General features: G+C 40.8%; 1 protein-coding gene across 1 annotated transcript; it reads right to left on the minus strand. All coding sequences in view use genetic code 11, as the record gives it.

The window, feature by feature from the left end:
- Positions 1-7,636: 7,636 nt before the first annotated feature.
- On the minus strand, positions 7,637-21,248 carry EGR_04512 (hypothetical protein; the record flags this gene model as incomplete). The annotated part of the gene is made up of 8 exons (XM_024493761.1): positions 7,637-8,196; positions 8,282-8,367; positions 8,448-8,705; positions 9,276-9,536; positions 10,093-10,536; positions 10,817-11,077; positions 12,202-12,333; positions 21,172-21,248. The coding sequence occupies 8 exons, from the start codon at positions 21,246-21,248 to the stop codon at positions 7,637-7,639; spliced, it is 2,079 nt and encodes a 692-aa protein (XP_024351875.1).
- Between the last annotated feature and the right edge of the window lie 1,883 nt (positions 21,249-23,131).

The raw sequence follows: 23,131 nt of genomic DNA on the forward strand, positions 1-23,131 counted from the left end.
CCTGCTATGTCTCATCTTTCCCTTCCCATTTTTTGTTTTGCCTCTTCTTAACCACCCCTGCTCGATTGATTGTGAACTTGCTCATCTTCTACTCGCCCCTCTATTTACACTCCGTCCCACTTTTTTAGGACTTCATACATTCTGCCAACTCGATGACGATGATGTTGAGAATAAGTGTTACCAACTTTCATTCTTCTACTTCCTTTTAATTTCTCTGAAATTGAGTGGAGATTTGTGGTGGTTTGTCAGCATTTTTCTTGCAGATGTTACGACTGTCAGTTCAAGCACTTTTTCAGAGATGATTTGCAGTGGAGATGAAAACTTATAAAAAGCTCGCAACTGTTCATACGGATACATCGTAAAGCAAAGATAGGCGCCATTCCATTGGTATTGTACGTCTTATGGAGCTCTCTCCCTCTACCCTCATGTCGTTAAATGTCGATTAAATCCGGTCAATGTGAGTTAAACTTGTTTGATTTACAAGCAGAGTTGACCTTGCTTCTTATAGAATGTGCATAGCATTAGGGCGAGGTGAGGTATGCGTTGGTAGAATCCGAAACATGGAGGGCTGATTGAAATATCTATTTCATTCTGGTGGCGAAATCACTCGAAAGTGGGAGAATCGTGTTTGAAGATGCACTTTAGTACATCTCTACAAAGTGGGTGTCATGTGTCACTCTCGGGTAAATACTACGCCGGTGAGAATTTGTGTCAGCCATACTTAAGGTGGGCGATACCGGATCGGCTGGTTTACAGCCCTCATCATCTGGAGGGGAGAAGTCGCGGTGCCTTTTAAACAATTGGCTGCCATAGGCAATTTAACAAATGACAGTTGGTCTGAAAAACTGTCAACTTCGTCTTCGCTTTAACCACTTAGATTTTTCGTGTAAAATGATTTTTACATTTAAAATCATCGTAGAGTAGTCAACATAGGGCTAGTTATCCCCAAAAGATTTATTGTTCTCCTACGAACCGCTTCATGTCCAGAAGACCATGCTTGCGCTGTATCTGGTGTAGCGCGGACGGAGATAATGCGATTGAGATGTCGCCATCTAGTGAATGCAACTGGACCTTGTTAGCCATAGGTTTCACCTTATAGATACCCCTAACTAACAAATCGTCAAATTAGACAAAGTTCAAGGCAAACTTCCCTATGAAAAGGATGACGCCTTAGTTTAAATTAGAGGGAGAATGTTGGGGATACCACCTCACTCCATTCTCAGCCTCGACCTTCTCGGCCCTTGTACGTCTGGTGATACATGCCCACGCTGATGCCGACATCAGCCCCAGATCATCGCCAGATGATATGCGAAATGGCATAGACAGTTGACCAGTAAGCTCGTGAAATCAGCACAGGTGTTGAGATTAAGCAGTCGACTTTTCAAACTTGGTTGGTTGAATTGACCGGTTTAGCGTAATTTACCAACCAAACTTCTAATGGAGCACAACGAATAAATGCCGGGGATTTTGTTGGAAAATCAGATTTTTCTGCTACTTTTTTCAAACCAGTTACCGCTCATTGAGCATAAATAGCAAATTTTAGACTGCTAATAAACTTCTAGTTACAATGGCATATCCGCGTGGAAGGGGACTTCTTCCTTCATACAGCCTAATCAGGAGGTCAAGGTGGATACGCGCATTACGGAGACTGAAAAGTGTGTGCGATCAACTGTCAATGCATTGTGCCTCGTTAGCTGTCACCATGACAAGTCCTCCTGTACACTACAAATAAATGTGAAATTGAATAGGAGATAATAAATTGGCTTCCGTAGGATCTGTCATCCCTGGTTTTGAGTTGAGATTCTCTGATATCCTAAGGGAAGAGCTTATCAAGGTGGTGATGTTGAAGACTCGGTGATGCTCCATAGTGTTTGTTTAGGCACTTCCAGTTTCTAAAGGTATCTGGCAAGCATGGCAATCGCTATGGGCTTGCCTCTGTTCCAAAAGTTTTTTATACTAAGGCTGACCAGGTCTCAGTAAGGGCACCTCTTTTCATATCTCTTTATCCTTCTAGAGTGGTTCCTTTTTTTGTTTGTATTTGCCGAAACAGGTGTCAGAGAGGGAATGACATATTTCGGTTTTCCTTCAAAATTACTCAGTTTTATGAAAAAATTTCGAGATTTCCCAAAGAAGTACTAAAAATTTTAATGACCCATTGAGTGAGCATCATTTTTTCCGCGACAAGATGTCTTCAATACCCTGTGCCTATTGATCTGTAAATTGCGACAAATAAGAGACTGTTTTGCTGTTTTTTTTATCACCAATGCCCTTATTTTGGTGCTTCTGGTTCAGCACGTCTATCACGTGGGCAGTGACAGTTGTGCTCAAAACAATTAATCCAATCGCAACGGTGCTTGGCTAATACTTTCAGTGTTAGCGCTTTTCCAAAATAATTCGATTTCTGAAACATTGAGGCCGAATGGAAGCTTGGAAGGCCATTGACAGAGCTAAGACTTGGAGATGTTCACAGCGCCAACACTGCCAATGCTAATGGGAGGAAAAAAAGGACTACAGTTGGCACGAATTGCCCTCCAAAAGATCTACTTAAAGCCCATCTGCTCACACGTCTGTTGAAAGCATTTTGCATCATAAAACTCAGCTTTATTTTAGAATTGTCAACTAAAAAAATGGACATGCTTCACCAGAACTAACATACTTAATGCGGATATACTGTGAAAGGCATGGAGCCAACAGTTCTCAAGTGATAAATTTCAATTTTTATCGAATTGGTGATTTTATGGACTTCAACTTAACACACGGAGAAAATTAGTTAGACGATTTTGCAAAACAACTACAAATAGCTGCCCATTCATGTTATTTGTCCATTCTACAATGACTAACGAAAAAAAAGCGGAATCTCGGAAGCTTGGAAAATAAAAATACCATTTAAATCTCCTAATAAACAGATTTAATGCAAGGTTATCCTCATTCTGTCGACTTCCACCATACAGTGCTTCTAAACCCGACCGCAGCAAAATTCCTAGCAGGAATAGCTGCGTTCCTGAAGCGGCAAGGCAATAAACACCTATTAACCTCCGGATCATTTGCTTGAAGAACCTGAAGATTACTCATCTTTGACCGAGGCAAATGATAATTCACACGATAGCACTTTGATTTAGACTTAATTATCAATGGATACAATCGGATCCAGAAGATTCCTTAAAGACTTAAAGATCTTGGTGAAGGGGCCTTTTAAACTAGCAAATCATTCGAAACCATTCCTTTGAATTAAAGTGCCAGAAGATTGCTGTTAGAAGACCACCGATTCCGAGAAAAGCAGTCACCATATGGATCATAGTCAAATAATGGAATATTTACAAGTCCAGCAACACTTGGTTTACTTAAACAATAAAATGGACATGGGCTTTGAAGAGCGCCTTCCTATTCTTTTCGAAAAATCAAGTACTCTGCATTCCATTCTTGGCCTAATTTATGCCATTTGAATTTATAGAATAATTAAACCTCCATATCTTTAATACTATATATCTCCTTATAGAAAACAGTGCTTGTGCTTGGAACAAAAAGCATGAAATTGGCGAAGGCAAGGCTTTTGCTGATCATATGCGGGGCTGTAGCGCTCCGAGACTTTCGTGAAGACGAAAGAAGACATAATACTCAAACAGAAAACATATTTGACATATGGGAAGCATCCGCGCTATTGGCATGGCCCAAAGACCAGTTTACCCGACGTGGTATAATAGCCAATTCAAAAGTGGCTCCTCACTGGAATCTATAGTTAAACAACCATCGTAATGCAGGGCTCTTACGGGAACCATATTTCCAAGTAAAATTTTACACTAGCGGAATTTAATTTTGGTGAATCCTTTACAAAAAATAGATAAAATTAAATCAGATTACTTGAGATTGCTAGCCTTTATCCTACAAAATTACTGAAACAAGCAGTTTTAACAACTTCATTCATTTTTGACAGATTTAACTTGTGTGTAGTGCCCCAAGTCTTCCTTGATGTCGTAAGAATTCATAGCACTATAGCAAAAGCATACTGCCGTAGTACGGATGAGCTGAGTCTATTGAGCACTATTTGTGCTGACCTAAGTGTCCGCACCATGAAGCATAGAGTTAGACATGAGATTAAAGCATTGCATAGTGTAATTCGAGTCGTAGAGTATAAGTAGTAGCTTAAGAATCCCCAACATGTGGGTCGGGTAATAATTCCTCTCCAGATGACCTAACTTGTCACATAATACGCTAGCAAGCAATTTTAAGTAACTCAAGAATTATATTGTGTGGTTCACTTTTAGCCTCTCAAGGTCAAAGTCAATAAATTATTTAATAGCAGTGTTTGCTCTACTGTCTGTAAAGTCATTTATCGGATCTCCGATTTGATCTGCAAAACTAATAGTTTATTCTTACACAAAAAGGTGAGTAAAGGACACAAATAAAAATTCCTATTTACTTCTTTTTGAATTGACTGGGCAATTAATATTTCAATGACAATGGCTCGAAGTTTACACCTCTCTCAAGAATAAGTGGTATCAGTTAGTAGGCGCTTGACGAGAGCCCGCCGCTACTCCCTCAAGTATCCCATCTCCAAGCCATTGCACTTTTGATGTGAGCGTTCTGGTTGACTAGACAAATTTGAGGCCAAATTGAGTTGGTTAATGCATAAACTCGTCCATCTGTGCTGGCGCATGCAAAATGGACCCATTCTAAAGTGATTAAACGCGCACACATGCTTGTACAGAACCGGTGACCATATTAATGCACCAAGTGCCAATTCCATGTGAAAGGGGACGAAGAGATCGCGGTGGTCCCAACCGCCAACTAGAGATTCTCTTCGCCTCCGACCCATATGCTTACAAATTGCTTTTTGAATCGGTTAAATGATAATAAATTTTTAGTCCGTAACCTATCAAAGTCAGGAAATGATGCCCATCAGTGACTGGTTTCTTCACCTTAAATTCATCGTGTAGAAATCAAGAGGTAGATAGGAAGTTTGAAGTTTCACAAGCGCGTTTCTGTCTCCTATCTATTCAGCCTGACATCTTGAGGAAATGAAACAATTCCGCCCCTCCCCTTACTTCCCTCTTCATTCTTCCATGGATCCATTTAAACGTGCGGATGATGGCATCTTCTACCAGAAGAGACAACTCAAACTCCCCTCTATATACATATTGTCTAGTCCAAAAAGGCGACACTTTAGAATGTTGAGTCAAAGGGGTAATTTTTTTTGAGTCTGAAACCGTAGTCATTTAAGGCACCTGTTGACAGAGATGATGACATTATTTTTACATTATAGTGGGAAAAACTCCAAAATGATGCAGCAATGCACTACTTTTGCAAAGTGAGGAGGCTGACGGTCTATTCGCCTTCGTATACCGCGTCTACGACGAGGCAAAATCCAGGCACAGTTACCAAACACAGTTAGTAAGGTCGGTTAATTTTGTTTCAGTGACCCCTGAAGGCCAGTTAACGGATCTGCTCTTATAGAAAAGACAAACTAAGTGTAGTCGCACCATCTGCAGCCGTCAAAAGAAAGTATCCTATTATTACTTTACCTCATTTTCCTCCAAATCTACAACCTACCATGCATTTTCTGACTGCTTTAAAATTTTGGCATGTCTTTGGAATCCTCTTGATGCCAAGCATGTTAAGCTCGCTGGATAATAGGAAGAAATTTCCGGCTTTGAGTTGCAAGCCAAGTTTTCTATTAAATTTTGATTATCGTGACTACCCAAGTTTACCTTACAGGCCGTTTGAGGCTTCGAAAAAGATTTAATTGCAAGGAGTGAACTAAATTTGGCTCGCTCGACTACAAAAAGAAGAGTTTTCTCTTCATTCTCCTACCTTGCCAAAGTCTTTTGGATAACTGGAAAGTTTAAGGGACATGAATGAGCCTTATGGTTGACCATTTCGCCTTATTTCAAAAGCGACATGTTTTATTTCAGGGCTTTCCTATTTAAACCGTCGTGAAATCCAAATCTTCCTCAACTAAATTATTACTCAAATTAAGAATTACCTAGTCTAGTATATACACACATGATGCACGGAGGCTTAAGGTGGAGGTGGAGAGGTAAATAAGTTGATATCTAGCGAGTTTAAATACTCCTTGAGTGGCCATTTCATGGTCTTCAAACTAGCCTCCTCTCTTCACCTCATTTATAGGAAAATATCGTATTTCTTCAATGCAACTCTCGAGCTCATGCTGATCATCTCACTATGCATGCGTCATGTCACATAGTCTAAGAAGCATTGTCACATCCTATTTAAAGTTTTTACAAGCGTTTTTTCCAAACCAAAGAGGGAATAGTTGCTACTAAATCATTTTCAAAGATCGGGAAAACTTGAAAAGCCCAGTTCTTTATAAAAGTAATAATAGCAGCGTACTAAACCCTTTGATGTCGCTAAATGCTGAGGAGTAATAGAGTCAAACTAAATCGGATTTTCAACGGGAGAAATGTGTGTGAATTATCGTTGAGGATTACCTATGAAAAAATTCTGGAAAGTTTGCTTCGGTTCTAAATTTACTAACAATTTTTGCTTTTTGAAATGCAGACACATCTGACCAACCTCGTGATATTAATGGCATTATAAACACTCCAAAAGTAGAGCGACTCTGAATGGTCTATAGTACCAAAAACAACACTGGAGTTAATGTATCTATTTTTGCGTGCTTTCGGTAATTTTGTTTGTCTAAAATTTGTGAGTTGCGATTGACATGTAGACCACACTTCTTGGGTTCTCACCCAGTCGGATCACGGAAGTAGACCTTGGCAAAATTTAGAACTAAATCACCCTTAATAATACATGACTAGAAACGTAAAAAAATATTAATTAGACCAGCCAGAGACATACTGCAAAACTATAAAGGGGTTTTCATCTTTTCTGTATTATACATATTCACCAATTATGATCAAGGTCAAGGACTGCAGCGGGACATTTTGTTTCCGTGTACGTTCTCCGTCTGATGAGTTTGTATTGTATGCATAGTAGTTTCTGCATACTCCGCTTACAATATGCTTCACTGTACTTCATTTCCAAATACTTGTAGAAGTCTCATAATTCTTCCGTTCAAATGCATTTACTAGCTGAGTGTTATAGAATGGACTTAGTAGCATTGATTTTGATTGTTCAAGCAATATAATTTGATGTGTACACCTCTAATAATGCAATTAATTTGGTGTTATGAATGCTTGGTTCCCAAAATCTTATCTGCTGGGTGTATTTTCAATGCTATAATAAAGTCATATATCGTGTACGAGCGTTTGCTAAGACTAATATGCATTTTCTGGGAGTGTTTATTTTGCAAAATTAAGCACACTGGCATGAAGACAAATTTTACTCCTAGTTTGCGGCGTTAATGCTTGCATTAGTTGTGATTTTGATGATCAAATAACTTTGCTCAATACCTTTTTGATACTTTCCCATTGCACTTTGCCATTCCTACAAAACATACAAAGGCTATCGCTTAAAAGCAAGATTTATTTTTTAAGGGGATTATGGGAGGTAAATAATATTTTGGAAGAACTACGCCCAAAATAGACTAATTACCGGACCCCAGACACCAAGAGGAAACGCGAAACATGACTGGCGTAAGCAGAGCAATGTCTTATTACGAACAATAGGATGTATAGGAAGTGAAAGTGAATGATCAAGTGCTTTCGCACATTCATTCTTAATCCTCAGGGTAGAGGATGTGAAGGTCTACACCTTTGAGGCGGAGAGGAGCCGACGATACTGCCTCCTGGCGCGCTTTTGCAGAGGAGAAAGTCACCAAGGCTCGGCGCGTCCATCCGTACAGCTCCACTTTGATGGATACACCGAATTTGCCAAAGAGGCTGCGAATGTCGTTTTCCGTTGTTCGCGGGGGAAGACCATCAAGAATCAACTGACGGCGGATTTCATCGGGATTGAAATATTTTTCTTTACTGCAGATAGACAAAGTGCGGTTAGATTCCACCATATAAGGGTCAGAGTGCGGTAGCAATAGTAGAAGCTGCTTCGAATCTCGCGAATGCCGCATACCGAACATGGACAACGGCACTATATTCCTTGAAGGTGGGGAAATATCTAAAGGTAGGCGATAATTCTTCACACTAGGCTCCAATCTAGACGCTGATGTCGAAAATTCAATTTCCCTAATCTCCTTCCAGAGGACACAAGTCACGGAATGAGGTGAGAGCAAACAAAGTTGCTGAATCGACTCGCTTGAACACACCGAATGAGTTGGGGGACCTGAGGGAAACAAGTGGTTGGCCCCCTTTTTCCTCAAATTGAGAAAATGCCACTCTTACTGGATGGACAGGAGCTCAACCTTTACCACAAACCACGGCCTGGAAATTAAAAACTGGCGACTGGACATCAGACAGCGGAAAGGCACATGAAATGAGACCCATGAGCAGAACACTTTGATGTTATAAAAATGCAGTAAAACGAGTAGTGGAATTGTTCTGAATGTAAAAGTAAATGATCAAGTATTTCTGTACCTCTCTTCACTGTCCTCAGGAAAGGAGATGCCAAGGTTCACACCCTTGAAGAGGAAATAATCCATCCACACTGCTTGGATCGCCTTTTCAGAGGAGAAAGTCGCCAAGGCTTCATGCTTTCGTTCATCCACAACCACTTTAGTGGAGACACCGAATCTGCCCATGAGACTACGAAGGCCGTTTTCTGTTGTTCCCGGTTGAAGGTCATGAAGTAGCACCTGAAAACTGCTTTCGGTGTCATTTGAATCCACTTCTTTACTACAAATAGACAAAAGACGGCTAGATTCCCCAAGTCGCAAGTCAGAGTACGGTGGTGGCAGTGGGGATTGCTTCGAATCTTGCGAATACTGCATACTGGATGCCGAATATCGAGCATGGAAAATGGTGCTGTGTTTAGTGAACGTAGGAAAGTATCCAAAGGTTGGGTAAGCTTCTTCATACAGCTCTAATGTCGCTTAATTGATGAGATTTAGACATAGAAGTTGACGATTTAATTTTGTCACTCTTTTACCTACAGATGATCCAAGCCACAGAATGAGGTGAAGCCAAATGAAGCCGCTGAATCAACTTGCTTAAACACGCTATATGGGTTGGGGACCCGAGAGAAACAAGTTCTTGGCACACTTTCCTTCAAATTGAGCTAATCTCACTGGTGCAGGATTGGCAAGACCTCAACTTTTACCATAAATCACAGACCGGGGACCAGAAACTGGAGACTGGACTTCAGATATACGATTGAAACGTGAAGTGACACTCATGAGCAGAGCATTACGATGTTACGGTGGGATATTTTTGGATGTAAAAGTGAATGATCAAGTACTCCCTTACCTCCATCCATAATCGCCTTCGTTGATGAATATAAGATTCTCACCCTTGAGGCTCAAAACCTCCGGTGACAGGGCTTCATGGAGGGTCCCCAAAGAGGAGAAAGTCGCCAAGGCTACGTGTTTTCGTTCATCCACCTCCACTTTGGCGGATGCACCGAATTTGCCAAAGAGGCTGCGAATGTCATTTTCTGTTGTTCGTGGGGGAAGGTGACCAAGAAGCACCAGATAACCAGTTGTGGTGCAGTTACGACGCGCATCTTTGCTATAAATAGGCAAAAGGCGGTTGGATTCTCCATTACATAGGTCAGAGTGTAGTGGTGGCAGTGGAGACGACTTTGAATCCCGCGAATACCGCATACCAAACATGGAAAACGGCATTTTGTTTCGTGAAGGTGGGAGAAGATCCAAGACCACCATATCATTCTTCACACTAGGCTCCAATTTTGACACGTGTCGACAACTTAATTTCACTACTCTTTCTTTAGATGACACAAATCACAAAATGAGGTGAGACCAGATGAAGCTGCTGAATTAACTTGCTTGAACTCGCGAAATGGCTTGGAGACCCGAGAGAAACAAGTGGTTGACACACTTTTTCTCCAATTAAGCTAATGTCACCCATACAGTATTGGCAAGGCCTCAATTTTTATCGCCAATCACACACCGGAAACCAAAAACTGGAGACCAGACATTAAATATGAGAAAGAAGCCTATGGTAAGACTACCTCGAGCGGAGCGTGACGGTGCTACGGAAATGCATTATTACGAGTAGTGAAATATTTTTGGATGTAAAAGTAAATACTCAAGTACTTTTTTACCTCCATACACTATCCTCATGGAAGTAGGTGTGGAGGTTCACACCCTTGAGGCGGAAAGGAGCCGCCGACATGGCGTCATAGAGCGTGTCTGCAGAGGGGAAAGTCGCCAAGGCTAGGCGCGTTTGTTCATCCACCTCCACTTTGGCGGATACACCGAATTTGCCAAAGAGGCTGCGAATGTCGTTTTCTGTTGTCCAAGGGGGAAGGTTATCAAGAAGCACCCGATGGCTGGTTTTGGTGTCATTCGAACCCACTTCTTTGCTGCAAATGGGCAAAAGACGGTTGGATTCTCCATCACATGGGTCAGAATGCAGTGGTGGCAATGGAGGCGATTTCGAATCTCGCAAATACCGCATACCGAACACTGAATGTCGAACATCGAAAATGCTGCTATGTTCAGTAAAGTAGGAAAAAAGATCCAAGGTTAGCGCTTGATTATTCATACTGGGTGAAGCCAAATAAAACTGCTTATTCAACTTGCGTAAACAAACTAAATGGGTTGGGCTACCTGAGAGAAGTAATTAGTTGGCACATTTTCCCCCAAACTGAGCTAATCCCCCTCGTGCAGACCCGCCACCAGAAATCGGAGACTGGACTTTAGACGTAAGATTGAAGCATGAAATGAGGTACTCTTAAGTAAACCAACATGGGGTTACGGTAATGCAATAATGCGAATAGTGGGATATTTTTGGGTGCAAAAGTGAATGATCAAGGACTTCCGTACCTCTGTTTACAATCATCAGGGAAGGAGACGCGAACGTTTCTACTCTCACGGTGAATTTTAGCCGTCGCCATTGCTATTCGGTGTGCCTCTGCAGTGGAGAATGTCACGAAAGCTTGGTGCATTTGTCTGTCCACCCTTACCTTGGTGACCGCACCGAATTCTTTGAAGTAGTCGCGAATGTTGTCGTGTGTTATCTGACGGGGAAGGTTATTAATAACTAATTCGCGGAGGGTGTTGGGGTCATTAGGATTCGCTTTTTTCCTGCAAATAGACAAAAGGTGGTTAGATTCTCCATCACATGGGTCAAGGTGCAGCAGTGGCAGTAAAGACCACTTTGAATGTTGTGTTTATCCCATACCGAATATTAAACACCAGGCTATCACTAAGCCTATCGCCGTCTGCGAGTGCGCTCGTATTCATGTAACATTGAAAGAACCTTTCCGTTTAATTTTATAGTCGTAAATGATCGCTTATCACCAAACGTTGGAGGTAGGCGAGAGTCCTGATCTTTCTCTTGCAAATTTACTGACGACCACTTGAAGACCACTTTCAATGAGCTACTTTCGTCATTAATTTGAATTTTTTACGCGCGCTTGGACCCAGCTGGATTACGTTAATGATCCACGCATAAAAGGTATCTCATAAATGAACTCTTCATAAAATGGAATACCGAGTCCACTGACTCACAGACCGATCGACTTCACCCACTAGGTAATGCTGTATTCGACTCGCACTCATTTACACGTAGTCTATCATCGCAAACATTCCCTCCCTTTTATGCAATCCACTTGATGTTGGGCTAGTTGTTATTGCTTCAGCCACGATTTCAACGGAGACTGCATCCCCTCCCACTTTGTGGCAACATAGGCCCCTAAAAGTGCTGCTTTGATCCACACTGAATTGTGTAGGCTGGACATCTACGGGGTGAGCGGACTCTCCAGCGGTTGTGCAATTATCCACCAAGTTCAGTGCAATGGATTTTGCAAATAGTTTATTCAGTGGAGTGTAATAGATGATTACGGGAACCAAAAATGCAACGCAGTTCACCTAATAGGAATGCTATGGCTTTCTATTATATCACCACTCGCACTCACTCCAGCGTATCAACATATAGATAAGCACAAATATGCAAGAACTTTTTTCAAAAACAAGTCTATGTAGACAGCATTTTCGCTTTCTCAATTACCTCATTATTCATCTCCTTCAATTCGAGGGTAAACACGTTACACTAATTTTACGGTTCTTAGCAGTACAGCAGTGACTTCATTGACTGTATTAAGGTCAGTGTCAGGTGTAGGGTGGCCCATATCGCGGGCACAATGCAACTCCCTCACCACCCATATACCTATCCGAGAATTCATCCTTCGATCGAAGGACTCACTCACCCACCCACACTTAAGAGGTCTTCACGAACACCTGAGAAGGTCCCATCAAGCAAAAGAGCCAAAAATTTTCCCACACTGCCATTGACTTTTAGGAAGAATGCCAGGGCACAATTCTTTGTGGCATCCTTGTATCTAACAGAATGCCAACTTGGAAGCTGAAAAAAAATTCTCTTTCAAGGCTGGATTAACATTACTGATGGTATACCGTCTACTGAGGAGGTTCCTCCTATTAATTTCAAAACCCTGCATTCTGTCATCATAGAGGTGGAAAGTATGGAAAACTTACGTGATATCATATTCTCTTACAGCGGTAAGTCATTTGCCGCATTATTTTGGGATTTGCTTCAAATACTTGTCCATATTCCAGTGACAGCTATAATTGACAGATGGTAAATGGCAACCAAGTAAATGTTTGCCCTTTTTGTTTTAAAATAAGACGTATGGGTTTGGCTTAGCTCACAAGAGTAGTTCAGTTGCTGGAGTAATCACCCTCACGATCTATAATCTATTACACTATTTAAACGGGGCATAGGGATTCTACGACCCCAACTTCTGTAAGATCCTTTGTCTTACAATTTATGAAAAGACATCTAAATTACATGGTCTTAGCCATCTCCATATCCAGCGGCTACTTCTAGGCAGCTCCATTTGCATGCGACCGTATAATTCTGTAGCGTCAAGAATACGTGGCAATCATCACTCGGTGGCATACTATGAGGGAAACTTGGAGTACAAGAAGGGGATTAAAAAAGAAGGCAAGATTCCTAGTACTACACACCCATTCTCCGCCTTCCCACCTTCCTCCTCTAATTTTCATACCTAGCATGCTAAGACGCATTATGGTGTCCTCTCATTGGCGGTACTTACACTCAACGTGGCTGCGAGAGATGAGGTGTGTATGACGGACTAGGTAAAGTTTTGCACTGTTTCCAAGACCACGCATTTGACCTTCTTCTTATTAACTCTATCACTTATTTAGTCTCAGCTTTCTCTCAAGGAGGAGTTGCCATTTTGCACACTATCACCTTCTCTCCGCTTCCACTGAGAACATCGAACTCAGGTTCAGTTGTTTTGTTTTTAGCATGTGAGCAGTTACGCCTGCATTCAACTTTACACACACAACACACGCATATTGTGGTGTAAATGGAGCGGTGGGTGAGCAATGGAGTACTGCAGCAGTGTATCGCATGGGAAAAATAGTGACTTATCCGTTGAGTTAGCGTAGTTTACAGCACAAATGCCATTTTCCATCACAAGTCAGTTAATCAGCCAGTCGATTAACTGGCATACAATCGGAAACTCACACTGTACAGTGGACATGGAAGAAGTGAAGTAGTAGAAATTAATGATCTTTGATGGCTATCGTCAATCACCTGTAAGCACGTGACAACAGTGAAGCAGTAATTTCTTTATGACTAGTGATGGTATAACAGATGAGTTGCTCTCGTTGTAGAGCCAGCGCAATTCACCTCGCCTTCCCCTTCCCCAGCCCCATGACAATCCATTTGGCTAACAGGACAAAACTTCCGACGTTTTAAAAATGATGAGGTGCATCGATGACGTTGAAAACAAATGCATCTGCAGTTGCACGCACATTCACTGACTGGCGTAGCTGATTCAGAGGTGGTTGTTTAAAGCACCGACTGTATTGTAATGACTGATGCAGGCGGGTGAACAGTGCAAAGGTTGTGGACGGCGCTGGAAAGAGGGGAGGGATTATGGAATACCTCGATATTCTGTCGAGCCCAGAGTTTAACTACGCGGGCTCTCGCGTAGCTGTAGCTCCTACTTTCGCTAGACGCCGTAGTCTTCGCACCAGGCTAGTAGCACTTCAGCCCTTCCCTTTGCTTATATTATCTCTTATGTGTTGTGATTTCCTACCGTCTTACTGCCGGTCGTCATGTTTAATGCTACAGTGCAAAACCATTATTTAAGACTTTCTCATCAAATAGGTTGACATTAGATTCTCTGACATTCACTGTGTTGGTATCAAACTCATCAAATGTCGTGTGACGCAGTGCCACTTAAGTCAAGTTTCAGGCTAGGCATCTACTCTCCGAAGTTGCTGGTAATCTTTGGCTACTACAAATGATAATTTCGATTAAATGCGTGTTTTTTTACACTTAGAAAGTAAATGGCATGATGTTTGTTCAATGGTCATGTTGACTTGATCTCCAAATAAAATGAAACCGTAAGTTCCACAAGGCGGCAAAGTGGTATAAACCAATTCTACTTGCCCGCACTTGCCACGTGACACTACATTTGGCGGTGCGACTAGTTCTGAAGATGAGTTTTGAGAGCAGGAAGCACCAGAAGATTGCTGGCTAATGTGAAGCATAATATTACATTGAGTTAGTAGGTGTTGAGATGAAGCTTCGGTGGATTATCGCGGACCGAGAAAGATGAAAATAGGACCACTTGCAAGTTTTTCAACCACAAAATTTGCAATGCGTTTGTATGTAGCAGAGTCCCAAGGTACTGAAGGAGAAGATTAATGACACTAATGCTGACTCCTTGACTAACTTTTATCCTAAGGGGAAGCTGACTGGCTTCACGGGCATGTGCCAGCGATCAAAGTAAATTCAGGTGTGAAATTTCCAAATATCATCTCAAAATGCATTCTAAATACTTGGGGTAATTCGTTTAGCCTTCTTGTACAGTGTTTTAGGATTTAGCGTTTATCCATTTTCCTAGCCAAGCTCGTGGGTGCACAAAACAAGCACTTTGATCGCCTGCTCAGTTCCATTGATTCTGTCAAAATGCTAGTAATTTCACTGACAACTGTAACTTATTCCCTTTACAACCTCACCATCACCCTCCACCTCCTCGACCACATGAATAACAGCAACAGATAATTATCTTCAACATGGTCATTCTGACATTAAACAAAAAAGATTAAGCTTCAAGCTTGCGTGCCTATGGAGTCCATGTTCAAGCGCGGAAGCCAGTGGCAGTGATTTCATTGGTTATCAGCATGCAAGTAGTTCTCCTATTTTTTTGGGCATTAAAAGAAAGGAGAGCAAAAGAACGAATCCAGATTCTAAAAATCTAGGCAACCGATTTGTCATGATTTTGCAAAGGGTCCACAGTCCTCATCTTTCATCCATTTTCCAATAAATTATGTGAAGGTAAAGTGTAATTTGTCTTTAACTGCAAGTTTGATTTTGATGTCATTTTAAGTAGTGTCCTCCCATAGCGCTGTCCCAGTAATGCTCTACCCTGCTGCTCGACTCTTCTCTTAATATATGGATGCACAGCACTTCCCCGTACGGTAATGACAAGTCACTCCCCGAAACAAAAGACTGTAGAACAAAACATGAAATTATTGCTGAAATTTATAGGCCTCCTTGCAAACAGGTAGTGCCAAGAGAAAATACAGCCAATGGCAAAGGTCATGTTGGTATTAGGGATGAGGAAGGGGAGAACGAGTTGAAGAGGGAGAAACCGGTTTGTTTTGTCCAATCCTTAACAAACTTTTTTATTGATGCTAACAGCAGTGTGACGTCTGTCATCCACCCATTCCAATGAACGAAATGTGGAGGATTCTGGTCTTTCCACATGCTATTATGAACAAGGAATTGGAACTAGCGAGATTACTGGTCATAATCTCAGTACACAATGCACAAAGCATCGTTACCGATTGTGCAGGTTATAATCAATGAATGGTTGGTCTAACAAACACAAAAACCGGATGCAAAACAATTCTTTAATGCAAACAATTTATTTTTCTGCCACCCTAGCATTGCAAGCATGGAGGATATCTAAGGATCTCTGCAGGAGTCAAAAAATTGTCCCAATATCTGCAGTGACCTCGTTCGTTCAAGTGAAAAATTCATTAGAATGGATGAAATCTTGACAAAATCTGCATAGTAGAACTATTTTCGAGTCGAAGAAGGAAAAAAACACCGTCTACTCAAATACTAACTACTATGGGTTGGTGAGAAATCGGCAGCACTTAGGGTAATAGCCTTCATTGATGCAGTGGACGTCATCGACCTCCGAAGGAGGATTCCTCTGATCACCGCATTTCATTCGAAAACACTACTAGTAAAAGATGCCCTCAGCCGATGAGTCTACTCGTTTTAAGGAAGAAATAGATAAACGCAGAATCTCTTACAACGGTTCCGTATGACGAATTTTGCCACCATCTAATTACTAGGCAAATTCTTTGCACGAGGCTTTGATATTTTTGGCCTGGGTTTGTGTTTAACTCATGAGACAGAAACCTGAAGTCATATCCGTCAGTATTCAAAGTAAGCGGATGAATGATAGAGGGCACCCAGTGCGATTGCCTAAATTGAAAGAAATTAAATTAATTTAAGGAAAAATTTTCAGTAAAATTGAAGCAATTTCGAGGTAAATCCAAGAAAGCAAATTATGCTACCGCGTTATTTGTCAGAGGAGAAGGTAAGAGATAAATAAGAGCATTAGTAATCAATGGATATTTTAAAAAGGTCGAATTTATTCATAACTTTTTAATGAAGATCCGTTACGAGTCAAGATACATCTTCTCACCTCTTTTTCTATATGTCTTGGGGGTTAAGCGGCAGGTTAATCAGCCAGACGTTAGAGACCATCGTCAAGTTCTTCATCAAAAAATGAAATTGTCAATATATGATCCAGTAAGACGTGACACTTTCCCCTGCAGTCACCTCCTAGTCAAACACAGCTGAGATATTACCTTTTACGTTGCTTCCTTTTATTCGCCCTTCATTGTTTTTATGTCACATCACAAGGATTAGGTACCCAGTTACTTGCGTCATTTAAAGATCCTTCTTCAATCGGCCAAACAGTCAACCAGTTTAATCAGACGTATCGACAATGAAAGCAATCGTAGTGAAGGTTTCATCATTTGATTGCACGGGTTGAGATCTTGATCGGGTCCCATACTAATAGTTGTTTACACTTTAACCATGCAGGTTTTGATTCCGTCTTTCGGTGTTACCCTCCTTAGAATGTCCGCACCTTTTTTTATCCACTGTCGCCGCACAAATCCACACATTTATGTCACCTGCAAATTCAAGACAATCGCCAAAATTACGCACTAAAAACATGGAACAATGTTTCCATTTTTAAAGGAGCTTTTTTCATTCTAACTGTTTAGCATCGAGAAAACAATGAGGAGTAGCCAAGGAAAATGCATCCAGCTGATTGTCTCAAAATACGTCAACAGGAGGTTTGTAAAACCAGGAGATTGAAATAGGGTGAACAGAAAAGCACGCAGTCATGTATCACTTTATTTTTCACACTAAATGTCGACAACGCTCCCATATTTGAAGCTCACCCAGAAAGTTGTAGAATACTGCTACGGGCATATCGTTAACCAGATTACTTCAAATGGTCTAAAAAGGATCCATCGAAATAGCTGACTCAATACCTACTGATTTTATGCCTGATTTTGAGGTTGGAAGAAAATGCTAGATGGACGCAATTTTGCTTTTTTGGGTACAGAAGGCAAGAGTGATGATTATTCACTTGTGAGTTTGTCGCCACATTGCTTCCGTCTGACAGGTGGGATGGTTAAAGAGTTACCCTCATGAAGTAAAGATGACCGCACTACAGTAAGGGGACTGCAGGCGGATGTATTATTTTGTTTGCGGATGTGACATGGACACCAAATCACCGAATTATGCTTTGTTCTTGACCGTTGAAGTTGCCATAATATTGTCAAATAGGTGCATTGACAACAACAGACCGACTCATATCTCCGAAGACACCTCCTTTTGAGTGGCTTCTTTTAAACATATTCGATGCGTTTTTGCACCTCAAGAGCTTTATTGCTCTATGGGGAAGTCGTTTAAATTAAACAAGACCGTAACTGCGACGCGGCTAAATTTCATCCTACCCTCATATCTCACAGCATTTGACTTAATTTTTGAGAAAATTACTAGGCTTTTAGGCTAGAATTTAAGGACTAGCGCTATATTTTATTAGGAAGCAAAAAAATGAAGGCAAAAAAAAACAATTTGCAATGACTGTGGAGAAGGGATGAAAAAATATAGGCCAATTTGAGGAGGTGGATTAGAAGGGCTGGGGAGAAAACTAAGTCATAATAGAAGACAACACTTTATAAGTTCCTTTTTAAATTGTTTTTTAGGATGCATTGTTTGAAGTGCAAAAGTTGCAACCAGTGAAGCCAATTTACTCTCAGCTTTCTCAAATCGTAGATTCGCTTTTCTCTCCCATAAATGTACCGATTACGAAATTTGCATAATCAGGTTCTATACCAATTTTGCAAATAAGCTAGCTTTTCATCTTACAGGTGAATCATTCAAATCTTTTTCTTCCTTTTATTTACCTGATAGGCCTAAGTCCAATTCTAAGTAATAACGAACCACCTTGATTCAAAAGACACGTTGTCAAGAAGAGATCTTTAGCGTGCATTTGTTGTTGTGGACCAAGCATTTGCAGATTGGCTAGAAAAAAAATTATTATCTGCCTGATTATGTGTTTTTAGTGGAGAAATAGTTGCTTCTACTCCCTTCTCCTTAGAGAGCTCAGCAAATTAGGTAAGGGTAACTGAACTCTCCTAGCAGATGCAATAGGCAGGCAAACTTCGATCGCCCTTATAATCAGACGGATTAAAAGCAAAGTCTTCCCTTAGTCCTAGGTATGGAAGAGTTGTGGGCGAATTTGAGATTGTGATGAAGTACTGCAGATTTCAATCCTGTCAATGGCATGAGTCACATTAAGAGCGGTTCACTCCGGAACAAGCGCTAAAGTAGCGGAGTGGGCCTGGAGCCTCGAACCCCTCACATGGATCTCCTTATAATGCAACAGAAACTAGCCTGTGATCCATTGGCATTGCTAAATGAATGCACTTATGGCTGCAGGAGTGAATGGGTATGCAGGTGATAAGGTAGATTCAGTATGAATTATGATAACATAGCAACATCCTATACAACCGATCAAATTCATGCAAAATTATCAGTTCCTCTTTAACGATCCCTACAGGTGGAATTCATCAGACCTTTAATGCATTAATTTTACCGTAGTTCATCTAAAAATGCATAAAATTGGTTAAGTCTACTTCATTTCATTGCCCTTTATTTCAAAAACGCCAAAATTCGATGCTAATTTAAACCGCAATTTTTTGTACAATCTAAGCTGCTTTTGAAAATTTTAACGCATTTACAATTTCTACTTACCAAATTCTTTTCAAATCTCAAAAGTTCAAAGTTAGTGCTTTTTCTTCACAACTCCATGAAGTTTGGAAAAAATCCCGGAGTGCACCATATGTTTGTTTGTATTAACCTACTGGTTGTACAATAGGCTCGGTTGACTGGACATTCTCGGTTGTTAAGAAGACAAACACTTGGATCGTGCGTAAAATCTTCCCACCTTACATCATTTAAGATACCTTCATTTAGCGGAACACCGTGTCAACCAATGACACGCCATTGCATTAAAATGACCATAATTTGCCCCTACGGCCAAACTGTGAAATGATAGGTTATTAGGAGCATAGAGGGTGATCCTACGAGCAACCCTTCTTTAGCAAATGCCGCTGTAATTGCTTTGCTTAAGGAAACTTCTTTATTTCATTTTCATTAATTGCTGCTTGTTCTGCATTTACAGAGTGTATTTAATCCCAAATCACATACTAAGGATTTAAACTTCTACCAAAAGCATGTACAAAATTGTGACCAAACTTGCATGATCAGAATCGTGAAAGCGTATTTTAGTATTAATTTTAAAGTACTTTAGCTAATTATTTGCATTTTTAGCCACTTTAGGTCTACTGGTGCATATATGCTCAGTTGACTTATTTTCGCATTGGCTTTTTTCTAGCTGGACGTTGGTACGATGCAGTAGTTATGCACCATACCTGATTTAGTTTAACCTGGGCTGACTCACGCCATCGGATCATGTGGAAGGCAAATGTCTCAGGCTTTCTCTTGTTAATCAGAGGAGGCATAAATGGGTGAAGGACTAACTGCAAAAGCAAAAATGACGAGGAATTTGTGCAGAAAGTTAATAGGAATGGCTAAATTTTGCCAGCTTGAATTATCGCAATGCGAAACAAGGTAAGCCAGGTCACCATTTACCTGTTAGTACGACAAAGAAAAAACAGACATAAGGGCAGGCAGGTGTTGATCGCACTTTCTATTTCGATCACTAGTAGCTATGGTCGCATGTCAAACGGGAGTTACGTTTGGAGCAGAGCAAAGCAAATGGGTCTGTTATTAGTTTGCCAATAAGCAAGACTTCAGCCTGCCAAGAAAGTGTACATTACCGAGCTAAGTTGCAACCATCTAGCAGTTATAAGAGAGAAAAAGAAAAGAGAAGGAAAAAAAAGTAGCACAGAAGAAGTGCTATAGAGACGTATTGGAAAAACGAGGTTCCATACTAACTGTGCGAAATCCTAGACTGTACCCGACTTGTCCATTTTGACCTATTATGTGTCTGGGTTTGTTCCACTCTCCTCACATTCACTGGTTACTTCTAATGGGATCGCATACACGCTGTTCTAAGATTAAAGCTGGGTTAATGGCTGGTGAGTTGGCCGACAGGAAGAGCTGTAAATTCTAATGTTACTTAGCGTAGTTAAGAAAATGACTTGTAATAGAATTTGGGAGAACCTGAAACATACTAAATATTACGTTAGTGTTGGTCATAATACAAGCGAATCATAAGTACCAAACCCACTATATCTACCAGAACAGTTAGAAGGAGTAATGTGTCTACCTACTAATGTTGTATATTGCCTCTGTTTTCCATACTTGGAAATGCATGCAATTTTTATTGTGCTTTAAGTTAAACGTTGTTAATAAACCTTTGGCATAATTGAATTCATTAGTTCATTTTTTTCACTTCTCGATGGGACATCGGGGTGGATCCATCGCACTTTCTTCAACAAGTACATGGCAGCATGGTTTTTGGCGCTAAGTACACCAAATTAGTCAATTGGCAGATATTTGAGAACAAAGACAAAACTCGAATGCATTTACTCTCTAAAATATCACCTACATGCAATCGCAGTTGTTTGTGAGGCCCTTGATGTAGAGCACCGACGCAGCCATGATACAACTCAAGAGGTTATCCATGCCTCCATATTATACGAAAAGCATCTTCATAGTCACCGTCACTAAATTTGCAGCTGTAATCTATAGGATATCCCCTTCCTTCCACTGTTATTCCTAATTTCACGATATCTTGAGACTTTACAGACAACTTTTCCCTTAAGCGTGTGGAAATCCGTCCCATTCTCATGAAAAGTGTGTGGCGTCACTAGCGCAATGGAAGTTGACGGGAGTCGAATTTGGCATTTCAAATAGCAGTAGTTCTATCGTATATTGCCTTGCAGCTGATTCGCATCAAAATTGATGTGATCATCAGACAACGTGCTGACATCAGTGTGTGCCCATGGAATTCTGTTGGCGATAGTACCGGAGAAAGAGAATCTTGCCTGTCATGATGCATCGTTACTGGAGCAGCACTGCTCCAGGTAAATGCGGTAGTTTTACCGTAAAGCAGCTGCCAGAGGTGGAAGAATAGCCAAATATTAGGTAGCCATTTTTACTCTAGAACTACATTGCTAGTACTACTAAGTGTCCGGCATTAATTTAAACGATATTTTCAGTAGCAACAGCATACAAGCTCTATCGAACGACAGTGTCTTTGGTCATGTTGTCACCTTTCTCCATGCCCTGTCGGTTGCTCACGACAGCCTGTAGGACAACAATCATTCTCTTCAAATATGCAGTGGTTGATCTTGCACACACATTTTACTTGAGGTCAAACCTAGCAACACTAGCAAAGATATTGCTCCTTTTTTGACAAACTTGGGAAAAAGAACTATTTTGAAAGGATCGGTGGTTTTTTAACTTACCACAGAGTAAGAAGCTATACTTTAAGCAACTCACTGCACACTAAGACTACGTTTTTCTTTAAAGTATATTCAGGGCCAAGATCACAGACATCCCTCCAAAATAAGTTCACAAATTATGCGAACACCTTGGTGTGGTTTGCATAATACACGTTTGTGCGGCAATCCGAAGGTGGAAATGCATAGTCTTCTTATAAACTCTACGACAATATATCAACAAGTGACTGCAGATGGATGAATAAGTCGTTGCTACCCAGTGTCTCTACTCTTAGACTCTGTACCTTCCAAAAATCCATAAAGCCACTGAAAAGGCCTTTAAGCAGATGGAATTTAAACTTAAATTTCAACCTTTTTGAGCTCCACTGGATATCCTTGAAAGAGCAAACTACCTTTTTTATGACTATCAACCTGATTTCTACACAATTGTCATTTTGGAGGACAAGGAATTTGGCATATCTGGGAAGTTTTCTGCAGACTGCACTTCCACTGCTTATGCATTTTGCAAGCCATGGAAAGTTAGGCATGAGAATAGTGAATTCTGCCCATCCCATTACTGTAAATGTTGATTTATTTGGTCTCCCACAGTATAGGCCACAGTTTCTTTTCAAAAGTAATAGTCTACAAAACCGAACTTGCTAGCAGTAAGAAAGAGGGGCATTAGCTGATTACGAGTGTGTTCTGTATAGCATTGACCTTTCAATGTTTTTGATATATGCTTATGGTACTTGGACTGAACTACAGGTCATAGCGACGAACTTATCACTAACACTAACACTGACAGTGGTAATTATTATAGATGTGAATTGGAAGCGGGAAGGTGGGTTGCATTTCCTTATAAAGCCTGTGTGGAAACTCGACGGCGTGAATGACTCTCCTTCGATGTTTAGGCTAATGAAATGGTGGATATGATGAGTTCAAGAGGCTGCCGACCAGATAATTACTTCCAAGAACACAATTGATTGGGCCTGTCGAGGTGTCATTTGGAGGAGAGTGCTAGCACATACGCCTCCACTAGTAGCAGCACCACGTAAAGTACTCGAATTGTCAGACTTGTTAAGGGAATTGCTGAGGTAAATACAAGCATTTCCCTTGCATCTGTGG

The sequence above is a fragment of the Echinococcus granulosus genome, assembly GCF_000524195.1.
Source record: "Echinococcus granulosus chromosome Unknown EG_S00028, whole genome shotgun sequence".
NCBI classification, from domain to species: Eukaryota; Metazoa; Platyhelminthes; class Cestoda; order Cyclophyllidea; family Taeniidae; genus Echinococcus; species Echinococcus granulosus.